General features: G+C 38.1%; 1 protein-coding gene across 1 annotated transcript; it reads left to right on the forward strand.

The window, feature by feature from the left end:
• Positions 1-274: 274 nt before the first annotated feature.
• Positions 275-14024, forward strand: HSPA13 (heat shock protein family A (Hsp70) member 13). Its single transcript, XM_055422350.2, has 5 exons — positions 275-347; positions 2930-3270; positions 6197-6410; positions 9568-9735; positions 10682-14024. The coding sequence occupies exons 1-5, from the start codon at positions 323-325 to the stop codon at positions 11344-11346; spliced, it is 1413 nt and encodes a 470-aa protein (XP_055278325.1). The 5' UTR covers positions 275-322; the 3' UTR covers positions 11347-14024.
• The last annotated feature ends 7986 nt before the right edge of the window (positions 14025-22010 follow it).

Genomic DNA, 22010 nt, shown 5'->3' on the forward strand with positions numbered 1-22010 from the left:
CGGGGCGGTGCTAAGGAGATGGCCTGTTTTTACCTCACGTTTGCTTAGAAACTCCAGTCCCTCGTCTTAGTACTCCGCCATCCCAGCCTAATTGGCTCTGTAGCCCGTGCGTGGGAGGGCGGCTCAGGCGTCACTGGCAGCGGTTGAATGGGGGCCCTAAGCCCCGCCTTCTCACGGGAAATGAAGTCCTTTCTAATAGTTTCTCTGACCCAGTCAGAGCAATAGGACTACATTTCCCAGAGGAACGCGGGTCTGCCAGACGGCTTGGGGGCGGTGCCTCACGTACGGTACAGTCATCGCAAGTCCGTTCGGCGGGACTGTGATGGCCGGAGAGATGACGATCTTAGGTTAGTAACTAAGAGGGTTCTTTACGCTGTCGCGGGCACCGGAGCGGTTGAGGGAAGCAGGGATGGGTCGGGGTCGTTGTTGCAACTGCTCGATCCCGCTGGCGTGGCGGGAAAGGCGTCAGAAGGGTGACTTTGAGGCGGTTTGGGGCTGTTGCCGACGCCGGGTTGGGGGTATCCTCTAGGAATGCCCCGCCCGCTGTAGGCCCGTGTAGGGCCGGCGGCGACCCTCTGCAAACATTTCAAGGATGTTGGGCCTCAGGAAGTGTTCTTAGCCAAGGAATGTCGATTTTTGAATCTTTGGTTGAATCGAGGTCTTGAGGCGGCCTCCAGCCTATGCATCTCCGAGACCCCTTTGTGGAGGAAGGGGGAGGAGCAGTAGCAGCATCCCGATCTGTAGTCTCGTGGGATGCTGGATTTTGAGAGATCCAGGGCTCTTTAGTGTGTAGTCCAATGTTGTTTCCACTAGTCCGGGTAGGAATTACCCTCTCTGGACGAGAATGTGATAAAATGTTTCTGAAAATGAGTCTGTAAGAGCGAGTGGAAGGTGGGAATGGCAGTTGATTTCATTTCATTACGTGTTGATGAGGATTTTTGTTATTGTTTTTTATTGAGTAATTAATTGTTACTAAGCTAACGGTTAGTAAAAGAGACTCCTTTAGATTGGCATTTTGAGTTGTATGTAACCTGGGTGGACACAGGTGTATAACAAAGCCTCCTGAAACCAAGTAACAAATTAACTATAAACTCGAAGTGGCTTCTTTCTCCTTCACTTATGTTTACAGGCAGTGTAACATTTGTACATATTTGTTTTTTTCATCAATTAACATTTACTGCCCAGCTTCTGTTGGCTGGGAACCATTTGTGCAGGGGATTCAACGTGGCTAAAACCTAATTTCAAAGAGTTTCCATTTATGTTAATATCAACTTACACACTTCTATTCTCCTAAATATCACTGCTGCAAGATGACCTTCATTCATATTTAATACAGAAAAGGTTAACTGTGTTCTGTTATGAAGTGACAGTTTAATATCTAAGCAACTCCAAAACTATTTCGATCCAATTTATCCATTTCATCCTTTTGAAAGGAAAAAGGAGAGGAGAGATAAAGAGTTTTAGCTTTACAATATCAGGGCTTTTGGTGTGGAAATTTTAATAATAGAGTTTTGTTTTAATATTGATATTTAAAGCTATTTATAAAACTATAAAATCTAAATAACAAACTGTGGAAAATTCTGAAAGAAATGGGAATACCGGACCACCTGACCTGCCTCTTGAGAAACCTGTATGCAGGTCCAGAAGCAACAGTTAGAACTGGACAATGAACAGACTGGTTCCAAATAGGAAAAGGAGTACGTCAAGGCTGTATATTGTCACCCTGCTTATTTAACTTATATGCAGAGTACATCATGAGGAACGCTGGGCTGGAAGAAGCACAAGCTTGAATCAAGATTGCCAGGAGAAATATCAATAACCTCGGACATGCAGGTGACACCACCCTTATGGCAGAAAGTGAAGAAGAACTAAAACGCCTCTTGATGAAAGTGAAAGAGGAGAGTGAAAAAGTTGACTTAAAGTTCAACATTTAGAAAACTAAGATCATGGCATCTGGTCCCATCGCTTCATGGCAAATAGATGGGGAAACAGTGGCTGACTTTATTTTTTTGGGCTCCCAAATCATGGCAGATGGTGATTGCAGCCATGAAATTAAAAGATGCTTACTCCTTGGAAGGAAAGTTATGACCAACCTAGACAGCATATTAAAAAGCAGAGACATTACTTTGTCAACAAAGGTCCATCTAGTCAAGGCTATGGTTTTTCCCATGGTCATGTATGGATGTGAGATTTGGCCTGTGAAGAAAGCTGATCACCGAAGAATTGATGCTTTTGAACTGTGGTATTGGAGGAGGAGAGTCCCTTGGACTGCAAGGAGATTCAACCAGTCCATCTAAAGGAGATCCGTCCTGGGTGTTCACTGGAAGGACTAATGTTAAAGCTGAAACTCTAGTACTTTGGCCACCTGATGCAAAGAACTGACTCATTTGAAAAAACCCTGATGCTGGGAAAGATTGAGGGCAGGAGGAGAAGGGGATGACAGAGCATGAGATGGTTGGATGTCATCACCGACTCAGTGGACATGGGTTTGGGTTGACTCCTGCAGTTGGTGATGGACAGGGAGGCCTGGTGTGTTGCAGTTCATGGGCTCCCAAAGAGTCGGAAACGACTGAGTGACTGAACTGAACTGGGTTACATTCTGACTTTTGCTCCAGATAAATGACTTTTCCTGTCAATATTAGTACAAGTATTACTGAAATGTTTCTTTTTCAGCCTTTTATTCATCCATAAGTACACTAACAAACAGGGTTTTTTTTTTTGTTTGTTTTTATTACTTCATTTTAATGGTATTATAGTCAGTTTGAATTGTGAAAGTGAAAAACATGATGCTTGAGAAATGTTATCATGAGTATAAAAGAAAAAAATTTTGAGACTTTTTAGTCTAGTATTGAAGAGTGATTTTAGTGTTGTAATTTATCAAATTGTACTAGTTTGATAAGACATAACTTTTAATTTGCCTGTATTTCAGGATCAGCTGTTTTGACTCTCCTGTTGGCTGGCTATTTGGCACAACAGTATTTACCATTGCCTACTCCTAAAGTGATTGGAATTGACCTTGGCACTACCTATTGTTCAGTTGGGGTGTTTTTTCCTGGGACAGGAAAAGTAAAGGTCATTCCAGATGAAAATGGTCATATCAGCATACCCAGCATGGTATCCTTCACTGACGATGATGTTTATGTGGGGTATGAAAGCTTAGAGCTTGCAGATTCGAATCCTCAGAACACCATATATGATGCTAAAAGATTCATAGGCAAAGTTTTTACCCCAGAAGAACTGGAGGCTGAAATTGGGAGATACCCATTTAAGGTAAGTTAAGCTGAAATATATTTTTAGTTCAGCACACTGTTTCAATTAGTTCTTTGGCTTCAAGTTACAAACATTTATATTTCAGTGAACTCAGTTTGTATGGAAGTTATATTATCTCATACAGCAAGCAATCCCACAGCAGCTCCTGGGTTGGTTAATTCGTTGGTCCCACAACACTATTGAGGAGTTAGGACACTACCATCTTCTCACTCTGCTATCTTCAAAATGCATTGTTCTTTTATTGTAGCAGGTGGCTACTGAAGTCCCATGTACCTATAGATAGATGGATGGATAAATAGATACTCTGTTTGTGTGTGTATTTGTATATAGAAGAAGAGATCATCCTAGGCATGCTGTGTTTTGACTTCTTTGAAACTCATCAATGTATCATATATATAGTTTTGCATCTTTCATGTTTGTGTGGAACAACTGTTCCACCATGTAATTGTCCAGTCTCTGTAGGTTTTATTTTTCCCTAGTTTTCCACTATCATTGGAGCTTCAGTGAATATCATTGTTTGTATATGTGTGTTTTTACACTTTTTGGATAATTTCCTAAATTTGACGGGCCAAATGGTTGTATGTTTTTAAGGCTTCTGATTTGTATTGCCAGCTTTGGGCACTGAAAAGTTTACATGCTCTTATCTATTTTTCAGACTGCCTATGTCTTCAGTAGTTATTATTTTTCAGTCTTTGCCAATAGATAAGTAAAAAATGGTATCTGGTAGTAATTTGCATTCCTGTGATTTCTAATGAAGTCAGACTTTAAAAAAAATCAGTTTATTGTATTTTTCTTCAGTGATCCATTTCTCACCCTTTGTCCTATTTTCTTTTGGGATGTTTATCTTTTTTGAATGACTGTAAAAATATATTTGTGACATTTAAGTATCCCCCTTTTTTTAAACTAACTGATGTATAATTTTGTTAACTGTCAAGAGTATTAGATTTTTTATGTGGTAAAATCATCTCAATAATCCCTTTAAAATGTTTTTAGAGTCTTATGCTACGTACAACAGCCTTTCCTATCTTATCCACTTGTATTTTTTTCTAATGCTTTTATGTAAGTATTTGTAGGTTGCGGTTTTGCTGGTTTTTTTCTCTTAAATATTTAGATATTTATGTAGGGTTTTTTTTTTTTTTTTGGTAAATTATGAAATAGGATTCTAATAGTTTTGAAATTCGGAGAAGGCAATGGCAAGCCACTCCAGTACTCTTGCCTAGAAAATCCCATGGATGGAGGAGCCTGGTAGGTTGAAGTCCATGGGGTCGCTAAGGGTCGGACACGACTGAGCGACTTCACTTTCACTTTTCACTTTCACACATTGGAGAAGGAAATGGCAACCCACTCCAGTGTTCTTGCCTGGAGAATCCCAGGGATGGGGGAGCCTGGTGGGCTTCCGTCTGTGGGGTCACACAGAGTCGGACACGACTAAAGTGACTTAGCAGCAGCAGCAGCAGCATCAGTGCTGCTCATTGAATAACCCATACATAAAAGCTCTGAAATTTTTATTCATTTTTCAGAGGAGAAAAAAATTTCTCCAGGTATGTATTTGGTTTATTTCTTTGCTTTTCTTTTAATTTTTTGTTAAGTTCAGTTCAGTCGCTCAGTCGTGTCCGACTCTTTGTGACCCCATGAACCACAGCACGCCAGGCCTCCCTGTTCATCACCAACTCCCAGAGTTTACTCAAACTCATGTCCATTGAGTCGGTGATGCCATCCAGCCATGTCATCCTTGTTGTCCCCTTCTCCTCCTGCCCCCAATCTTTCCCAGCATCAGGGTCTTTTGTTAAGACCCTTTATTAATTTGTAATTTTTCTTTGGTAATGATAAAATTGTATAAAGATATACGTTTTCCTCTAAATTGCATTTTTGGGTACATTACTTATTGATCCTAGATTTATTTTAAGGTTTTTTGTGTTTTTTTTTAAGTTTCTCAGTGATCCAGTTTTTTTGTTGTTTCTCTTTCATGATTACTCTGAATATACTGGAATTAATCTAGTTTTTTAAAATATATTAATATACAACTACATTGGCAAGGATAATATACTAATATACGTTTTCATGGAAATAAGAATGTGGGTGGTATTTGATTCTTAGCAAAAAGAGTGAAGTATTAAAATTATTCTTGTTAATATGTACTAGCACATTCTTTCAATTATCTATTATATTTGGAAATTAATTAGTTTTTTGAGAAAGAAGATCTTGAGTCATATACATGATTTAGCAATTCCTTCTGTTGGGCTTTCCTAGCAGCGCAAACAGTAAAGCATCCACCTGCAATGCAGGAGACCCAGGTTCGATCCCTGGGTCAGGAAGATCCCTGGAGAAGGAAATGGCAACCCACTCCAGTATCCTTGCCTGCAAAATTCCATGAACAGAGGAGCTTATCAGTCTACAGTCCATGGGTTTCAGAGAGTCAGACATGACTGAGTGACTAAATTCCCTCTATCTTATCATTCATTTTTTTCTTTCATTTGACACATTTATTAAGATCTTCTATGTTCCAGTTATATGTTGCTGCTGCTAAGTCGCTTCAATCGTGTCTGACTCTGTACGACCCTATAGACGGCAGTGCACCAGGCTCCTCCATCCCTGGGATTCTCCAGGCAAGAATACTGGAGTGGGCTGCCATTTCCTTATCCAGTGCATACTTAGTGATAAATTTTATTCTTCTGCTGTTATTAAAAACTAGAGTGGATTCATTTTATAATTTTAAAGTGTATCTTTTAATAGTTTCTAATCTTTGTACATGCACTTGGTAGATAACATGAAATTTTATGACCTTTTCAGGGTAAGGTTTGATTGAATACATTCAGTATATATATATATTTTTGTGTGTTTGTATCTGTGGATGTATAATATGTATGTAGATATACACACACACACTTATATATAGTGTTTTCATCTTTGCAAATCTTATTCACAGGTTTTAAACAAAAATGGAATGGTTGAATTTTCTGTGACAAGTAATGAAACCATCACCGTTTCCCCAGAATATGTTGGCTCTAGACTGTTGTTAAAATTAAAAGAAATGGCAGAGGAGTATCTTGGAATGCCAGTTGCCAATGCTGTTATTTCCGTACCAGCAGAATTTGATCTAAAGCAGAGAAATTCAACAATTCAGGCTGCTAACCTTGCAGGTAATATCACTTGCCTGAGTTGCACTTTTCTCAAAATTTTCTTAGGCTGAAAATCTGTAATGAGGTGTATTATTTTGCAAACCACTTGATTAGGCGCCTAGACAAACTGTATGGTAGATAAACAGTTACGAAGACTCCATGGTACATTGTAAAATATGTATATTCTGACAACAACCTATCAGGTATATGACCAAGGCTGAGAAGGATCATGGACATATTAGTAGTGAGGAATTTGTTCTCTTAAACTTGTTTTAATGTGACTATGAATATAATACAATGTTTTTTAAAAATCTGAGGTGGGAGAAAATTTATTTGATACCATTCAGCAAATACTGTTTACCTAGGTAAACAAAGCATGTAAACCCTTTTTCTCATGGAGCTTATATTCTATTGGAGGAAACAGAAAATCAGTATTGAAGATAAATATATTATAGTGTTCCTACCTTTAGCATTCTGTCATTTTTGAGGTTGTACCCAAGTCTGCATTTTGGACCCTTATTTATTATGAGGGCTACTCCATTTCTTCTATGGGATTCTTGCCCACAGTAGTAGATACAATGATCATCTGAATTAAGTTCGCCCGTTCCCATCTATTTTAGTTCACTGATGACTAAGATGTCAATGTTTATTCATACTATCTCCTGCTTGACCACATCCAGTTTACCTTGATTCATGGACCTAATATTCCACGTTTGACGTTAGAGGATGAGATGGCTGGATGACATCACTGATGCAATGGATATGAACTTGGGCAAACTTCAGCAGATGATGAGGGATAGGGAGGCCTGGTGTGCTGCAGTCCATGGGGTCGCAAAGAGTCGGACACGACTGGTGACTGAACAACAACCCTTAGCATTATTGACTTGTTAACCTGCATAATTCTTTGTTGGGGAACTATCCTATGTATCATAGGACATTTTGCAGCATCCCTTAACCTGTACTCACTAGAAGCTAGCCAGTAGCACCCGCTCTACCAAGTAGTGATAATTTTATGTCTCCAGACATTGCTAGATGTCTTTAGAGGAAGAAAAAGATCTCTGGTTGAGAGCCTTGATACAGTGTGTATCAGAAAGTAACATGCTATGGGAGAGGAAGGTGGGATAGAGGTTTAAGAGGAAAGGGATATATGCATACATACGGATGTGAGAGCTGGACTGTGAAGAGAGCTGAGCGCCGAAGAATTGATGCTTTTGAACTGTGGTGCTGGAGAAGACTCTTGAGAGTCCCTTGGACTGCGGAGAGCCAACCAGTCCATTCTAAAGGAGATCAGTCCTGGATGTTGATTGGAAGGACTGATGCTAAAGCTGAAACTCCAATACTTTGACCACCTCATGCGAAGAGTTGACTCACTGGAAAAGACTCTGATGCTGGGAAGGATTGAGGGCGGGAGGAGACGGGGATGACAGAGAATGAGATGGCTGGATGGCATCACTGACTCGATGGACATGAGTTTGAGTGAACTCTGGGAGTTGGTGATGGATAGGGAGGCCTGGCGTGCTGTGATTCATGGGGTCGCAAAGAGTCGGACACAACTGAGCGACTGAACTGAACTGATATCTGATTCATTTTGTTGTTCAGCAGAAATTAACACAACATTGTAAAGCAATTCTATGCCAATTTAAAAAAAAGTAACATGCTATGGCTATGACCAACCTAGACAGCATATTAAAAAGCAGAGGCACTACTTGGCTGGCAAAGTTCTGTCTAGTCAAAGCTATGGATTTTCCAATAGTCATGTATGGATGTGAGAGTTGGACCATAAAGAAAGCTGAGGACCGAAGAATTGATACTTTTGAACTGTGGTGTTGGAGAATACTCTTGAGAGTCCCTTGACGGCAAGGAGATCCAACCAGTCCATCATAAAGGAGATCAGTCCTGGTTCATTGGAAGGACTGATGTTGAAGCTGAAGCTCCAATATTTTGGTCACCTGATGTGAAGAACTGACTGATTGGAAAAGACCCTGATGCTGGGAAAGACTGAAGGTAGGAGAAGTGGATGACAGGATGAGATGGTTGGATGTCATCACCAACTTGATGAACATGAGTTTGAGCAAGCTCTGGGAGTTGGTAACGGACAGGGAAGCCTGGCGTGCTGCAGTCTGTGGGTTGGAAAAGAGTCGGACACGAATGAGCGACTGAACTGAACATGTTATGGAAAAAAAGACAGGATAAGGGAATGGGCTTGCTAGGTGATCATAGAGTAGGGGGACTTGCAGGTTTTGAAGAGAGTGGTTAGATAGACCTCAATCAGAAAGTGATATTTAAGCAGAGTTGAAGGAAGCCAGGTAGTGAGCCAAGCAGGTGCATGGAGGAAATATGTTGCAGGAGAGAGTGGCCAGTGTAGCAGCCATAAGATGAGAATTTCGAAGATAGAAGTTTGGCTAATACGACTAAAGGCAAGTGAGTGATGAAGTCAGAAAGCTAAGGGGAATAGTATTATGGTCTTTGAATAAATTCTTCAGAGTTTGACTAGTTTTTATGACTCTTGATACAGAAAGTCATACTACTTTCACGGTCACTCATTATATGTGTCAGTTTAAAGCAACAATTTTGTTCAAGGAAATTTTGATCCTTTGTCTGCACATCTAATGTTTAGCATTACCTTGAAATCAGATTTTGCTGTATATTTCAGAGTTGCTTTCAAGGGTCTTGCATTTTAAGTTCTTTTTAAAAATATCATTGTAGCTATTAGAGCATATCTTCTAAGATTTTTCTTATCATTTTTCTATCCATGTGTTCTTTTACCAAAAAAATCACTTTTAAAAGATGAGCACCATAAGCTTATTTCTGTAGCTATTTGTTACAGTATATGGTTAATGTTTCCCTTCCCAAGTAAAATATGAAAGTTAGAAGAGGCTGAGGGATCTTTTAAAATTAAGTATTAAAAAGAATAGAATGATGTATTTCACTGAATCTGGGCCTTTATTTCTTTATACTGTAGTTGTCTTTTAGAATAATTTTAATGATATCCATTTAGAAGAACCAATATTTGTCCTTCCCGTTTCATTGTTTTTATTTGACTTGTGACTGTTCTTTCTTATCATTACTCAGTGGAGTTCATGTTGGAGAATATACTAATATGTTGTAAGGTTAAGTGAAAAATAATTCCTTAATCGTGTCCTTTAATGATTGTTCTTCCCTCCAACCAATTTTACAGGACTGAAGATCTTAAGAGTAATAAATGAACCCACAGCAGCAGCTATGGCCTATGGTCTCCACAAAGCTGAAGTCTTTCACGTCTTGGTGATAGATTTGGGCGGAGGAACTCTCGATGTGTCATTGTTAAATAAACAAGGAGGAATGTTTTTAACTCGAGCCATGTCTGGTAAGAAAAATGTAGGGAGTGTTAATGAGATTCAGCCATGTTGACATATCTAATGTGTAAAGTGTTCATTTTTCAGCTTTTCAGTATTCTTTGCATTCATTTTGGTAATCTTCTGTACTTAGATCTTAATGCCACCACCTATTTTATTTATAGCAAAAAGTTAAGTCTCAAAAAATGACTGGATATCCTGTAAGTCAAATATTGTAGCTCACTGAGCCAGTAGTTTTCACCTCCGTCATGAAGGGAACAGAAAGAAAGAAATCATTTAAAATGAAGGATGGTCCGTTTATTTCATTTAATAATCTATTTCACAAAATAGCTGTCTTTAGGAAATCTAGTAATAGTATTTTGCATTCTAAATTTTTTTTACGGTTTTTGTTTTAGCTGAAGAAATTAAGCCTATGGAACTTAAGTAATAGGTAGTCTAACTGGACTCCGTTTAGAAGCAAGTTCAGTGGTGGGAATTTATATCACATTCCTCTTTTCCTTATTAAATTTTTCTACTTTTTAGCCCTTAATCATTTAAAAAGGAATTTATTATTTTTTTTTGAAGATAAATGCTTACTGGTACTTTTTAATTGTTAGAAACACTTCTTTCTTTTGAGACTAATGCCACTTTTTGTTTCTGAATTGCTACTTAAAAACCCAGTCTCTCTTCTCAATTTCTTATTTTCTGAAAAAGTATTTGATATCACTGAGAGACTCCCTTTTACATCATTTGAACCCAGATGTGCACTGTATTTTAATAGTATACTTTTGAATTAAACTCCTTTTAACCCAGTTATTTTTAATCAGTCTGTATATGAATAAAATCTTAATAATAGATTAAATAAGGATTTATCATTCCCAGAATATCATTTATACATACATACTACACAGCTACACGTATATGTAAACACATACATATAGTCATAATATAATATGAACTCTTTTATTTTTAACTTAGGAAACAATAAACTTGGAGGACAAGACTTCAATCAGAGATTACTTCAGTACTTATACAAACAGATCTATCAAACGTATGGCTTCCTACCTTCTAGGAAAGAGGAAATCCACCGATTAAGACAAGCTGTAGAAATGGTCAAGTTAAACCTGACACTTCATGAGACTGCCCAGATGTCAGTTTTACTAACAGTGGAGGAAAATGACAGGAAGGGACCTCCGACTAGTGACACAGAACTGCCAAAGGACAAATTTTCTCCAGCAAATGACCCCCATGTGGACAGCGTGTTTGGAGCTAACCTTTCTGAAAAGAAAAATGGAGGTCAGGTTTTATTTGAAACAGAAATATCACGAAAGCTCTTTGACACCCTTAATGAAGATCTTTTCCAGAAAATACTCGTACCCATTCAGCAAGTGTTGAAAGAAGGCCACCTGGAAAAGACTGAGATTGATGAGGTGGTCTTGGTTGGGGGTTCAACTCGTATTCCTCGAATCCGCCAAGTCATCCAAGAGTTCTTTGGAAAGGACCCCAACACGTCTGTAGACCCTGATCTGGCCGTGGTGACAGGAGTGGCTATCCAGGCAGGGATTGATGGAGGCTCTTGGCCTCTCCAAGTCAGTGCTTTAGAAATTCCCAATAAGCATTTACAGAAGACCAACTTCAACTGAAGTACAGAGGGATGGCTATTTGAGATCTTGTCTAATGATCTCTTCCTCTTTATCAGACCACCTCCATCAGTCAAATAAAGTCTCGAAAATATCTCACACATTTACCTGAAAGATAACGTTTATATATATGAAATTTTGCATAATATTTTAAGATTGAATGTGACCAGGTTGATCCTTCTTGATTTTGGAGAGATCCCATTCCAACAAGTACTTCTAAAATGATAGAATTTAGGTAAAACTCTCTTGTAGGAGCATAGGTGACTGTATTTTCTGGATTCTGGAAGTAGATATCCATGTGCACTTAAAACTATATTCTGTAAACATTGCCTAGTGCCAATTATATGATTCCCAGTTCTTACTAAATTATATTAGCAGGGGCTGGCAGTTTATTTACTTGGTTATCTAATGTAATTCTTAATTTGAACTATACTTGAAGGACAGTGTTGATGTCATGTACTTACATTGACTGGGAGATAGCGGTGTTATTTATATAAGCTGCATATACAATAGTCAATAACGGCCATATTTGACAAAGTTAACCTTCACAAATTCAGTGTCCTGTTATGTGTCCTATTCATGTAACCTGCTAACCTGCATTCTCCAGATTTTAAAAATATATTTATTGAATCAGTTTGTTTTTCTAAAAAACTACAAATTTATTCCAGTACTTCATTACCAATTTATATTTTATTCCTCTAATCTGCTGTCATTCTCTGCTTCGATTTCCATGGTTCTGCATGGTTAGAAAACAAAAGAGAATTATTAATTGCATTTTAAAAATGTGTTAATATCACAGTATTTATTACTATAATTTTTTTGGTTATTTAAGACCTTTGTAGATGTTGATAAGGGGCTTTCCTGGTGGCTCAGTGGTAAAGAATCTGCCTGTCAATGCAAGAGACACAGGTTCAAGCCCTGGGTTGGAAAGATCCCCTGGAGAAGGAAATGGCAACCCTCTCCAGCATTCTTGCCTGGGAACTCCCATGGAGAGGAGTCTGGAGCTACAGTCAATGGGATTGCAGAGTCAGACATACACCTTAGCTACTAAAAAATAAGACATTGACAAACAGCAGTAATTAGGTACGGTATTTATTTTATGTTTCTGTTTTCTTTCACTGTTTATTGTCAGTAAGCTCTGGAGAATTTAGCTTGCATTTGATTCAGTTTTACTGACATTTTTCCCCATATTTAGTTGTGAATGAGGAAAATTGTACTCATTTGCAAAATCCTTGTTGTTTCCTACCATCATTTAAAAATAATTAGACTTGTACTGTTTTAACCTTAAAGTTAGTTTGTGGTAAGAACAAAAAATTCATGAATACTGGAAGTAATGTGGAAATCTCACAGAAGGCAATGTTTAAAAAATGTCCACAAATTGGCATTTATAGTAACATTGGTATAGTGCAGTATTTTTAGTTTGTTTCCTTTTAGAAAAGCTGCAGGAACGAAGAAAGAAAACATAGTGGTTTTATTTGTTACACCCCTATTATTTGAAGATTTTCTTTTCCCTTAATATGGGCTACTTCCTCTCAATATTCAAAAGTTATACTCTGGTCAACATTTTTGCTAATGTAAAATATGTCTCTTTACCCATTGCTGAATTTGAAAAGATGTTGAATTTCCAATCACTGAAAAAAAGAAATAAGCAAACTCATTTCAGCAGCATCAAAACATTTCTGCTTCTCATAGTAAAATCTGAGTGTTTTTGTAGATCATAAAATATTTCTTAGCAATGAAATTGCTGTTAAAACAATTTCAGTCAGATACTTTTGTGTATAGAAAACACCTGTAGTAGATAAATAGAAAAATAGAAAATGTCTGTTCACATGTTTTATTTTAGAACTGAATGGAGAAATGCCAAAGAGGAAGACGTCACTGCATTATATTCGTGTTTTTTGAACTTTATAAAAATTTTTACTAGACTTAAAAATTGAAAAAGATCTTTGTACAAAGATCTTTTAAGAGAAAAGTGTTCAATTTATCAAAATCTCTCTATATAGTACCAGCTTTAACTAAAGCATTTTAAGATTTTTTTTTTAAAAGTTTGAATTTCTCCGATATATAGTTCAGGACAGTCTGTTAACAGTTCTTAGAGGAAATGATTTGCAAAACAGAGCAGCTAATCTCATACTCTAAAATTGGAATTTAAAAGAATTGATTGTGTCTGAAAAATAGAATGGCAGTGTTGGAATTTGGAGCCAATAGTTCAGCATATTCTCTAGTATAGTACACTTTTAAAAAAATAGTCTGTCTTCAGTTATATTTAGGAGGCTATGTATAAATAGTCTTGAAGTCAGTGTAGTTTATTTAAAAGATAAAAATGCATTCTGAAAGGGATCATTTATATATAATAATCTGAAGACATTTTGCATAAAACAGTATATTTTGGTTGTACATCTTGCTAGTGTTTTTTGAAGTGCATAACTTTTAAAATATTAACTGTCTTATGTGATTAGAATATGTGAATGAATAATTTATTTGGTGTCAGGAATGTTTCGGTACCTCCTGTGTTTTCACTGGAACCACTGATGTATCAGCAGATACTATTGTGTATAACGTGTTCTGAAGATCATAGTTACTGTGCATAACATCGTGCCTCTTAACTTTGTGTGCGTACAGGTGGTTTACATTTTAATGTAAATAAATGCCACTTTGCAGTTTGTTTTTTAAACTGTGTCCTTTATTTTCTATTTGAGACTATGCCAGAGTACATTTTTGAGGTATGCAAATAAGAAAGGAAATGGGAATAGAGCTGATCTGATGCTTGTGGCACATTACCTCAGCAGGCATGGCCTAATTTCCTGCATCCTGAATGTCTCTGAAATTGCTTACTTTTCTACTTATAAAGAGTCTGATTCTGGGAGGGATTGGGGGCGGGAGGAGAAGGGGATGACAGAGAATGAGATGGCTGGATGGCATCACCAACTCGATGGACATGAGTTTGAGTGAACTCCGGGAGTTGGTGATGGACAGGGAGGCCTGGTGTGCTGTGGTTCATGGGGTCGCAAAGAGTCGGACACGACTGAGCGACTGAACTGAATGCTTGTTGGAGTATAGTTTCTTTACAGTGTTTTGTTTCTGCTGCTCAGCACATATAGCCCCTCTTTTTTGGATTACCTTCCATTTAGGTCACCACAGAGCACTGAATAGACTTCCCTGTGCTATATAGTAGTTTCTCATCAGTTATCCATTTTATATATAGTATCTATAGTGTATTTATGTCAATCCCAATCTCCCAATTCTTCCCTCCTCCCCGCTTACCATACATTTGCTCTCTAGGCCTGTGTTTCAGGTTTTGCTTTGAAAATAAGTTCATCTGTATCATTTTTATAGATTCCACATACAAGCAATATAGTGTTTGTTTTTCTAGATTAGTTTTGGCTCAATTTTAGTCAGAAGCCGTGAACTGATACTTAGAATTCTGGGTATCCTATTCATGATACATCTCTAAATTAAAGAAATGACATATACCCAGAATTCTGAATACCAATTCATGGCTTTTGACTGATGGAGCCAAAACTAATTTAGATAGTTAATAACCCTGCTTAATAAACAACTGTAATTCTTTGGTTGGTGTTTAATACTTTATAATTATCTAGTAAAGTTTTTATTATTATTTGGACAAAAAAATTTATATATTTTAAAGAAGTTCGTTTGATTCATGTAGTCTTTTCAAATGAGCCCTTAAAAACAGATTTGGCTTACACTAGTTCCTGTGATTCTTTCATGGTTACTTTAACTACCATTGCTGGGAGATTCAAATATATGAGAAAATAGAGTGATATGTCCATATTTATTTTTTCTAAACGAACATATACAATGACCTATTGAGGTAGGCAGCTTCTAATGTAACTTGCAATACTCTGGCCTGGCGTTCAAGTCTTCAAATGATGTAGCCACAGTTCAAATTTGAATGTAATCTTTTGAGAGACTCTAAGCCAGACTCACTGGAAAAGAGTTTGATGCTAGGAGGGATTGAGGGTGAGAGGAGATGGGGGCGACAGAGAATGAGATGGCTGGATGGCATCACCGACTCGATGGACATGAGTTTGAGTGAACTCTGGGAATTGGTGATGGACAGGGAGTCCTGGCGTGCTGTGGTTCATGGGGTCGCAAAGAGTTGGACACGACTGAGCGACTGAACTGAACTGAACTGAAGCCAGAATCACTGAGCTAAGCAGTTTCCAGATTGCTGGTTCACAGAAACTAGTACACCTTTTTCATTTGTTTTAAGCTTTGTTGTTCAGTTGCTCAGTTGTGTCCGACTCTTTGCTTCCCCATGGACTGCAGCATGCCAGGATTCCCCACCCTTCACTATCTCCTGGAGTTTGCTCAAACTTGTCCATGGAGTCAACGATGCCATCCAACTATCTCATCCTCTGTCACCCCCTTCTCCTTGTGCCTTCAAACTTTACCAGCATAAGGGTCTTTATGGTTCAATTCACATCTCTACATGACTACTGGAAAGGCCACAGCTTTGACCATATGGACCTTTTTTAGCAATAGATAATACAGTGCTTACTATGTACCTGGAGTTTTCTAAGTTTTTTTTTTTTTTTTTTTAATGAGGGAGCCCTGAATTTCATTTTTTTTTAATTGGAGGCTAATTATTTTACAATATTATATTGGTTGGTTTTGCCATACATTGACATGAATCCGCCCCAGGTGTATGAGTTCCCCTTTCTGGACCCCCCTCCCACCTCCCTCCTCCTTATCCTCCCTCTGGGTCATCCCCGCACACCAGCACCGAGCATCCTGTATCAATAGTACAAATTAGTTTTGTTCTAGCAGACTTATGAGTAGTTACTGTTACCCTGGGCTTCCCAGGTGGCATTAGTGGTAAAGAACCCACCTGCCAGTGCAGGAGACGTAAGAGACATGGGTTTGATCTCTGGGTGGAGAAAATCTACTGGATTAGTAAATGGCAACTGAATCCAGTATTCTTTCCTGGAAAATCCCATGGACAGTATTCTGGCAGGTTGCAGCCTATAGATAGGGTTGCTAAGAGACACAACTGAAGCGACTTAGCACGCACACACTGTTAACCCATTTTCAGGTAGGTAAATTAACGTACAGATGTGTTATGTAATTAATACATCTTTACACAGCTAGTAAGTAGCAGAGTTATGATTCAAATCCAGTCCATGGACAGAGAAGCCTGGCAGGCTATGGTCTATGGGGTCACAAAGAGTTGGACACGACTGAGTGACTGAGCACACACACATTTAATTCTTCACATTACTGAGAAATTTGAATTTACAGACTTTTCAGATATGAAATGAAGATAATAGTACCTAATTCATTGGGGTTTTGTAAGTGCTGGGCACAGAAAGTGCCAAGTATTATGAATGGAGATGATAGATAATTGAACATAAGAAACATTGAAACGTAAGTTTCAGTTACTTGCTAATTTTATGAGAATTGTAAGAAAATGCCACAATAATGTAGGTTCAGTTCAGTTCAGTCGCTCAGTAGTGTCCGACTCTCCACGACCCCATGAATCACAGCATGCCAGGCCTCCCTGTCCATCACCAAATCCCGGAGTTCACTCAAACTCATGTCCATCGAGTTGGTGATGCCATCCAGCCATCTCATTCTCTGTCGTCCCCTTCTCCTCCCGCCCCCAACCTTTCCTAGCATCAGAGTCTTTTCCAGTGAGTCAACTCATCGCATGAGGTGGCCAAAGTACAGCAGTTTCAGCTTTAGCATCAGTCCTTCCAATGAACACCCAGGATTGATCTCCTTTAGAATGGACTGGTTGGATCTCCTTGCAGTCCAAGGGACTCAAGAGTCTTCTCCAACACCACAGTTCAAAAGCATCAATTCTTTGGCTATCTGCTTTCTTCACAGTCCAACTCTCACATCCATACATGACCACGGGAAAAACCATAGCCTTGACTAGACGGACCTTGGTTGGCAAAGTAATGTCTCTGCTTTTTAATATACTATCAAGGTTGGTCATAACTTTCCTTCCAAGGAGTAAGCCTCTTTTAATTTCATGGCTGCAATCAGCATCTGCAGTGATTTTGGAGCCCCCAAAAATAAAGTCTGACACTGTTTCCACTGTTTTTCCATCTATTTCCCATGAAGTGATGGGACCAGATGCCATGATCTTTGTTTTCTGAATGTTGAGCTTCAAGCCAACCATTTCACTCTCCTCTTTCACTTTCATCAAGAGGCTTTAGAGTTCCTCTTCACTTTCTGCCATAAGGGTAGTATCATCTGCATATCTGAGGTTATTGATATTTCTCCCAGCAATCTTGATTCCAGCTTGTGCTTCTTCCAGCCCAGAGTTTCTCATGATGTACTCTGCATATAAGTTAAATAAGCAAGGTGACAATATACAACCTTGACGTACTCCTTTTCCTATTTGGAACCAGTCTGTTGTTCCATGTACAGTTCTGACTGTTGCTTCCTGACCTGTATACAGGTTTCTCAAGAGGCAGGTCAGGTGGTCTGGTATTCCCATCTCTTTCAGAATGTTCCACAGTTTATTGTGATCCACACAGTCAAAGGCTTTGGCATAGTCAACGAAGCAGGTTATTTTCCCTAATATCCTCAAAACCCTAATTCTATGAGTCTAAAACTTCTGAAAATTTTTGAGAATTCTGAAGAGGAGAGAAGATAAATTTGCCATGGTAAAGCATTTATTTAATTTTGGAAAGAATTAATAACTTGCCTCACCACAAGTTATTTGGATGTTAAAAGAGTAACAAATGCAGTTTATTTTATACCTCATTGAATTAACTATGCTTTGGCTTACCTAAAAGACATTTAAAATGTTTTAAATGGCTTACCTAAAATATGTAACACAATTTTGACGTGGACTTTTTTTTTTTAAGTCGTTATTGAATTTGTTACAATATTGCTTCTTAAAATCCTTAAGCCAAGGGATCTTAGCTCCTTGGAAGCTAGATCTTGCCTTGGAAGGCAAATTATTAGTCACAACTTTATACCTGTGTGTGTATATACATTATATATATATATATATATAAAACAATGTAAATACATACTCCTGTTTAGAGTTTATCCATTCACCTTAAATTGTTTAATGTTCTATGTAGTATTGGAAACTAGAAATTGGATCTTAATTATTAGTTGTAAATACTACCCCTCCTTTGTCTCCCAAGTAACTAAATTAAGAATATTTTGTCAAGGTTGAAAACTATTAATACTTTGTAACATGCCAAAGAATTGATGCTTTCTAATTGTGGTGCTGGAAAAGACTCTTGAGAGTCCCTTGGACTGCAAGGAGATCAAATAAATCAACCCTGAATATTCACTGGAAGGAAAGATAACTGAAGCTGCTGCTGCTGCTGCTAAGTCACCTCAGTCGTGTCCGACTCTGTGTGACCCCATAGACGGAAGTCCACCAGGCTCCCCCGTCCCTGGGATTCTCCAGGCAAGAACACTGGAGTGGGCTGCCATTTCCTTCTCCAATGTGTAAAAGTGAAAAGTGAAAGTGAAGTCGCTCAGTCGTGTCCGACCCTTAGTGACCCCACGGACTGCAGCCTACCAGGCTCCTCCATCCATGGGATTTTCTAGGCAAGAGTACTGGAGTGGCTTGCCATTGCCTTCTCCGTAACTGAAGCTGACTCTCCTAATACTTTGACCACCTGATGTGAAGAGCCGACTCATTGGAAAAGACTGATATTGGGAAAGATTGAAGGAAGGAGGAGAAGGGGTCATCATCAACTCAATGAACATGAATTTGAGCAAACTCCAGGAGATAGTGAAGGACAGGGAAGCCTGGCATGCTGCAGTCCATGGGGTTGCAAAGAGTCGGATACAATTTAGCAACAACAAAGTGGTTGTAGCAGATACTGCTAAATGCTACTGCAATATCTTTTCTATTCATTTTACTTCAGAAGTGAGTTTTTTTGGAGAGGCAACATCCCCTACTGTAAAAATTATTTTCCAGCTTCCTCTGCAGCTAGGGATGGGTATGTAACATAACTCTGACATACTTTCTTGAAATACAGACATGATTCTGGAGATAAAGCAATGGATTTGCAACTAACAATCAACAGACATGTAATGGGTGGTTGAGCCAATGGTAGAAGCAGCTAAGGTGTCACGTAACTGCTCTGGCCATCTTTGTCCTTTCTACCTTGGAACTTCTTTCTACCTAAGAAAAACAAGCCCTTTAGTTGTTTACACTTCTTTATTTTCCTTCATTCCTTCTTTGTGTTTTTGAACCTTTGACCCTTAATTTATGGTTAAACATTTTGTCAAATTGTCATTTGTTGGACTTCTGCTTCTGGCCAAGATAGAATAAAAAGGAAGTGGTTTAAGTAAAAAGTAGAAAATACATGAAACAGTTTTTTCAAGACCTTATGCATCATGGTTGACATTAATTCTTGTCTGTTATCTCTGTAAAATCATAGCTCTGGCAATACAGGGAAAGCAGAGTCTGTTGTGTAATACCTGGAGATTGTTGCACAAATGCTCAGAACAGAAAGCCAGAAACTAATGTTCAGACAGAATTAGTATTGACTAAAGCTGGATTAATATTTATGCCTAGTTCCTGTGGTACTCCAATGTAACACATTCTCAATCATTCATTTAGTCTTATTCTCTGATGACCACATTACATTTTCTATTATGTCTATCAAGAGTTGAAAAATAGCAATAAACCCATAATCATCCCCAAGTATATTAATGATAAGCTGAGTGCTATAAATATGAACTCAATATCAACCCTGTATCCCTTCCTTTGACACACAGAAATGCATGTGTCATTTTCCTTTTAAATGTTTTGGAAACATATTTTTCAAAATTTTTAAAAATATCACAATTTTTTAGTTTATGATGTTATTTTTACATTTTGCTCATATGCCTATTCATTTTTATTTTTCTCTTGTCCTGCCCTCATGAGATAAAATGTTACTCTCGTTGATTAGCTATGATAACTAAGCATGGGTTCAATCTGGTCAGTCTGTAAACAGCAAGTGAGCAAGCTTGGTTACCTAGTCAGCAATCATTAACAAGAGAAGCTGAAATGGAGCAGGACGCTATGGATCCTGGTCTCCCATGTCCTCTGCCTGACTTTTGTCTGTGGAAAAACTTTTGCCAAAGAATAAGCCTAATCAGAGATGTGAGAACATACAGAGACAAAGGACAACAGCCAAAGGAGACCAAATAATAAAATGTACTCGGTAAGCACAGTCAAGGACTTTTAGTTTCTTCTCAAAGCCTATAGATAATATTCTGAGCCACATCCTGTGAGCAAGATTATTTTATAGATACGGAAACCACCCCACCAGGTGGAGAAGTTAATGACATGATGATCAGATTTTAGCCATGACATAAGCTGACAATTCTAAGAACAGGCCTCAAGAAATGGAAACAAAGTGGCCCTGCAACTGAAGATTAACTGTACTTAAAACAATCAAGATGATGCTGGTCAGACCGCTGACCAATTTCAAGGTGACTGTCAGAGCTAACTATGCTGTTTCTGTATTTAGCCCCCTCCGCCTATAAAAGGTCTTGCTCCCTGATTGTTGGAGCTGGGGGGATTTGGCCTTTGGACAGGAGTCTGTACCCCACTGCCCCCAACTGTCCACATACAAAATAAAGCAAACTTTCCTTTACCCCAACCTTGACACTTTATTGGCTTTTTGAGAGGTCTGCAGCCAGACTCCACTTTTGGTCACAAAACCAATCAGCCTTTACCAGGTTTATTACCCATTACCTTGGCACCATTAACCCAATAGCGTAGCAGTTGCCATACAAACTACCGAGGTAGTCTTCATTTTCATGAAAAAGATTTAGAGAAATGTGGCTCAGAATATTGCCAGAAGTCCTGATTTCTAATTCCACAGATGGTCTATTTGCTTGGAAAATGACAGCTAGAAAAGCAAGAGCTAGGATAACTGGAAGGACTAGAAAGAGATTTGCCCTGCTACTGCCTTCTCAATGTTATTTAATCTTACCAAGATCATATTGTACACAATTGAGAACCATATCTTATTTTAATATCCAACTATCCCCAAGTTGCTGTGTATACAATAGACTATCATAAATATTGGCTGTTTCACCCTTTTTGTTTACTTAAAACTGTGTCCAATGTGATCTTGTTTGTAAACATGAGACTATATAAGGCTACAAGAAACTATGAATGTTAACATTTAAGTAGTTATTAAATATTTTCTATATTCCAGAAAGTGTTCTATCTGTCCTTAATGTTGTGTCATCTCATTTAATTTCCAAAAAAAGAAACTTTAAGGGGTAGATAAAATTCTTACACCCAAATAAGTTCAGAGAAAAAAGTTAATTTGCCCAAGTTTGCACATCTAGAAAGTTGTAGAGTTGAGATTTAAGATAGATATTCTGTCTCTAGATTCTGAACTCTTTTAACTATAATAAAAATTTTCTTATTTTAATTTTGTTGATTATTTTTCCCAGAATAAAAGCCTTCTAGATCAGTTAGAACAATTTGTTATTTTCACGTGTATTAAAATACTTCATTACACCGGAAGTTAGTGATGGACAGGAAGGCCTGGCGTGCTGTGATTCATGGGGTCACAAAGAGTCGGACACAACTGAGCAACTAAACTGAACTGAACTGAACACTAACTTAGATATCAAAGTTAAATTGAAAACTATATGAAATTGCCTTTATTCAACCATTTTTTATCTACAATGATGACTAATTCATTCAG

The sequence above is a fragment of the Moschus berezovskii genome, chromosome 1 (assembly GCF_049115385.1).
Source record: "Moschus berezovskii isolate FMDL1 chromosome 1, NW_MosBer_1.0, whole genome shotgun sequence".
Taxonomy (NCBI): Eukaryota; Metazoa; Chordata; class Mammalia; order Artiodactyla; family Moschidae; genus Moschus; species Moschus berezovskii.

Coding starts and splice junctions, on each gene's coding strand:
- HSPA13 (XM_055422350.2), top strand. CDS start 323: ATGGCCGGAGAGATGACGATCTTAG. Junction 348..2,929: donor CGGAGAGATGACGATCTTAG/GTTAGTAACTAA, acceptor CCTGTATTTCAG/GATCAGCTGTTTTGACTCTC. Junction 9,736..10,681: donor TTTAACTCGAGCCATGTCTG/GTAAGAAAAATG, acceptor TTTTTAACTTAG/GAAACAATAAACTTGGAGGA.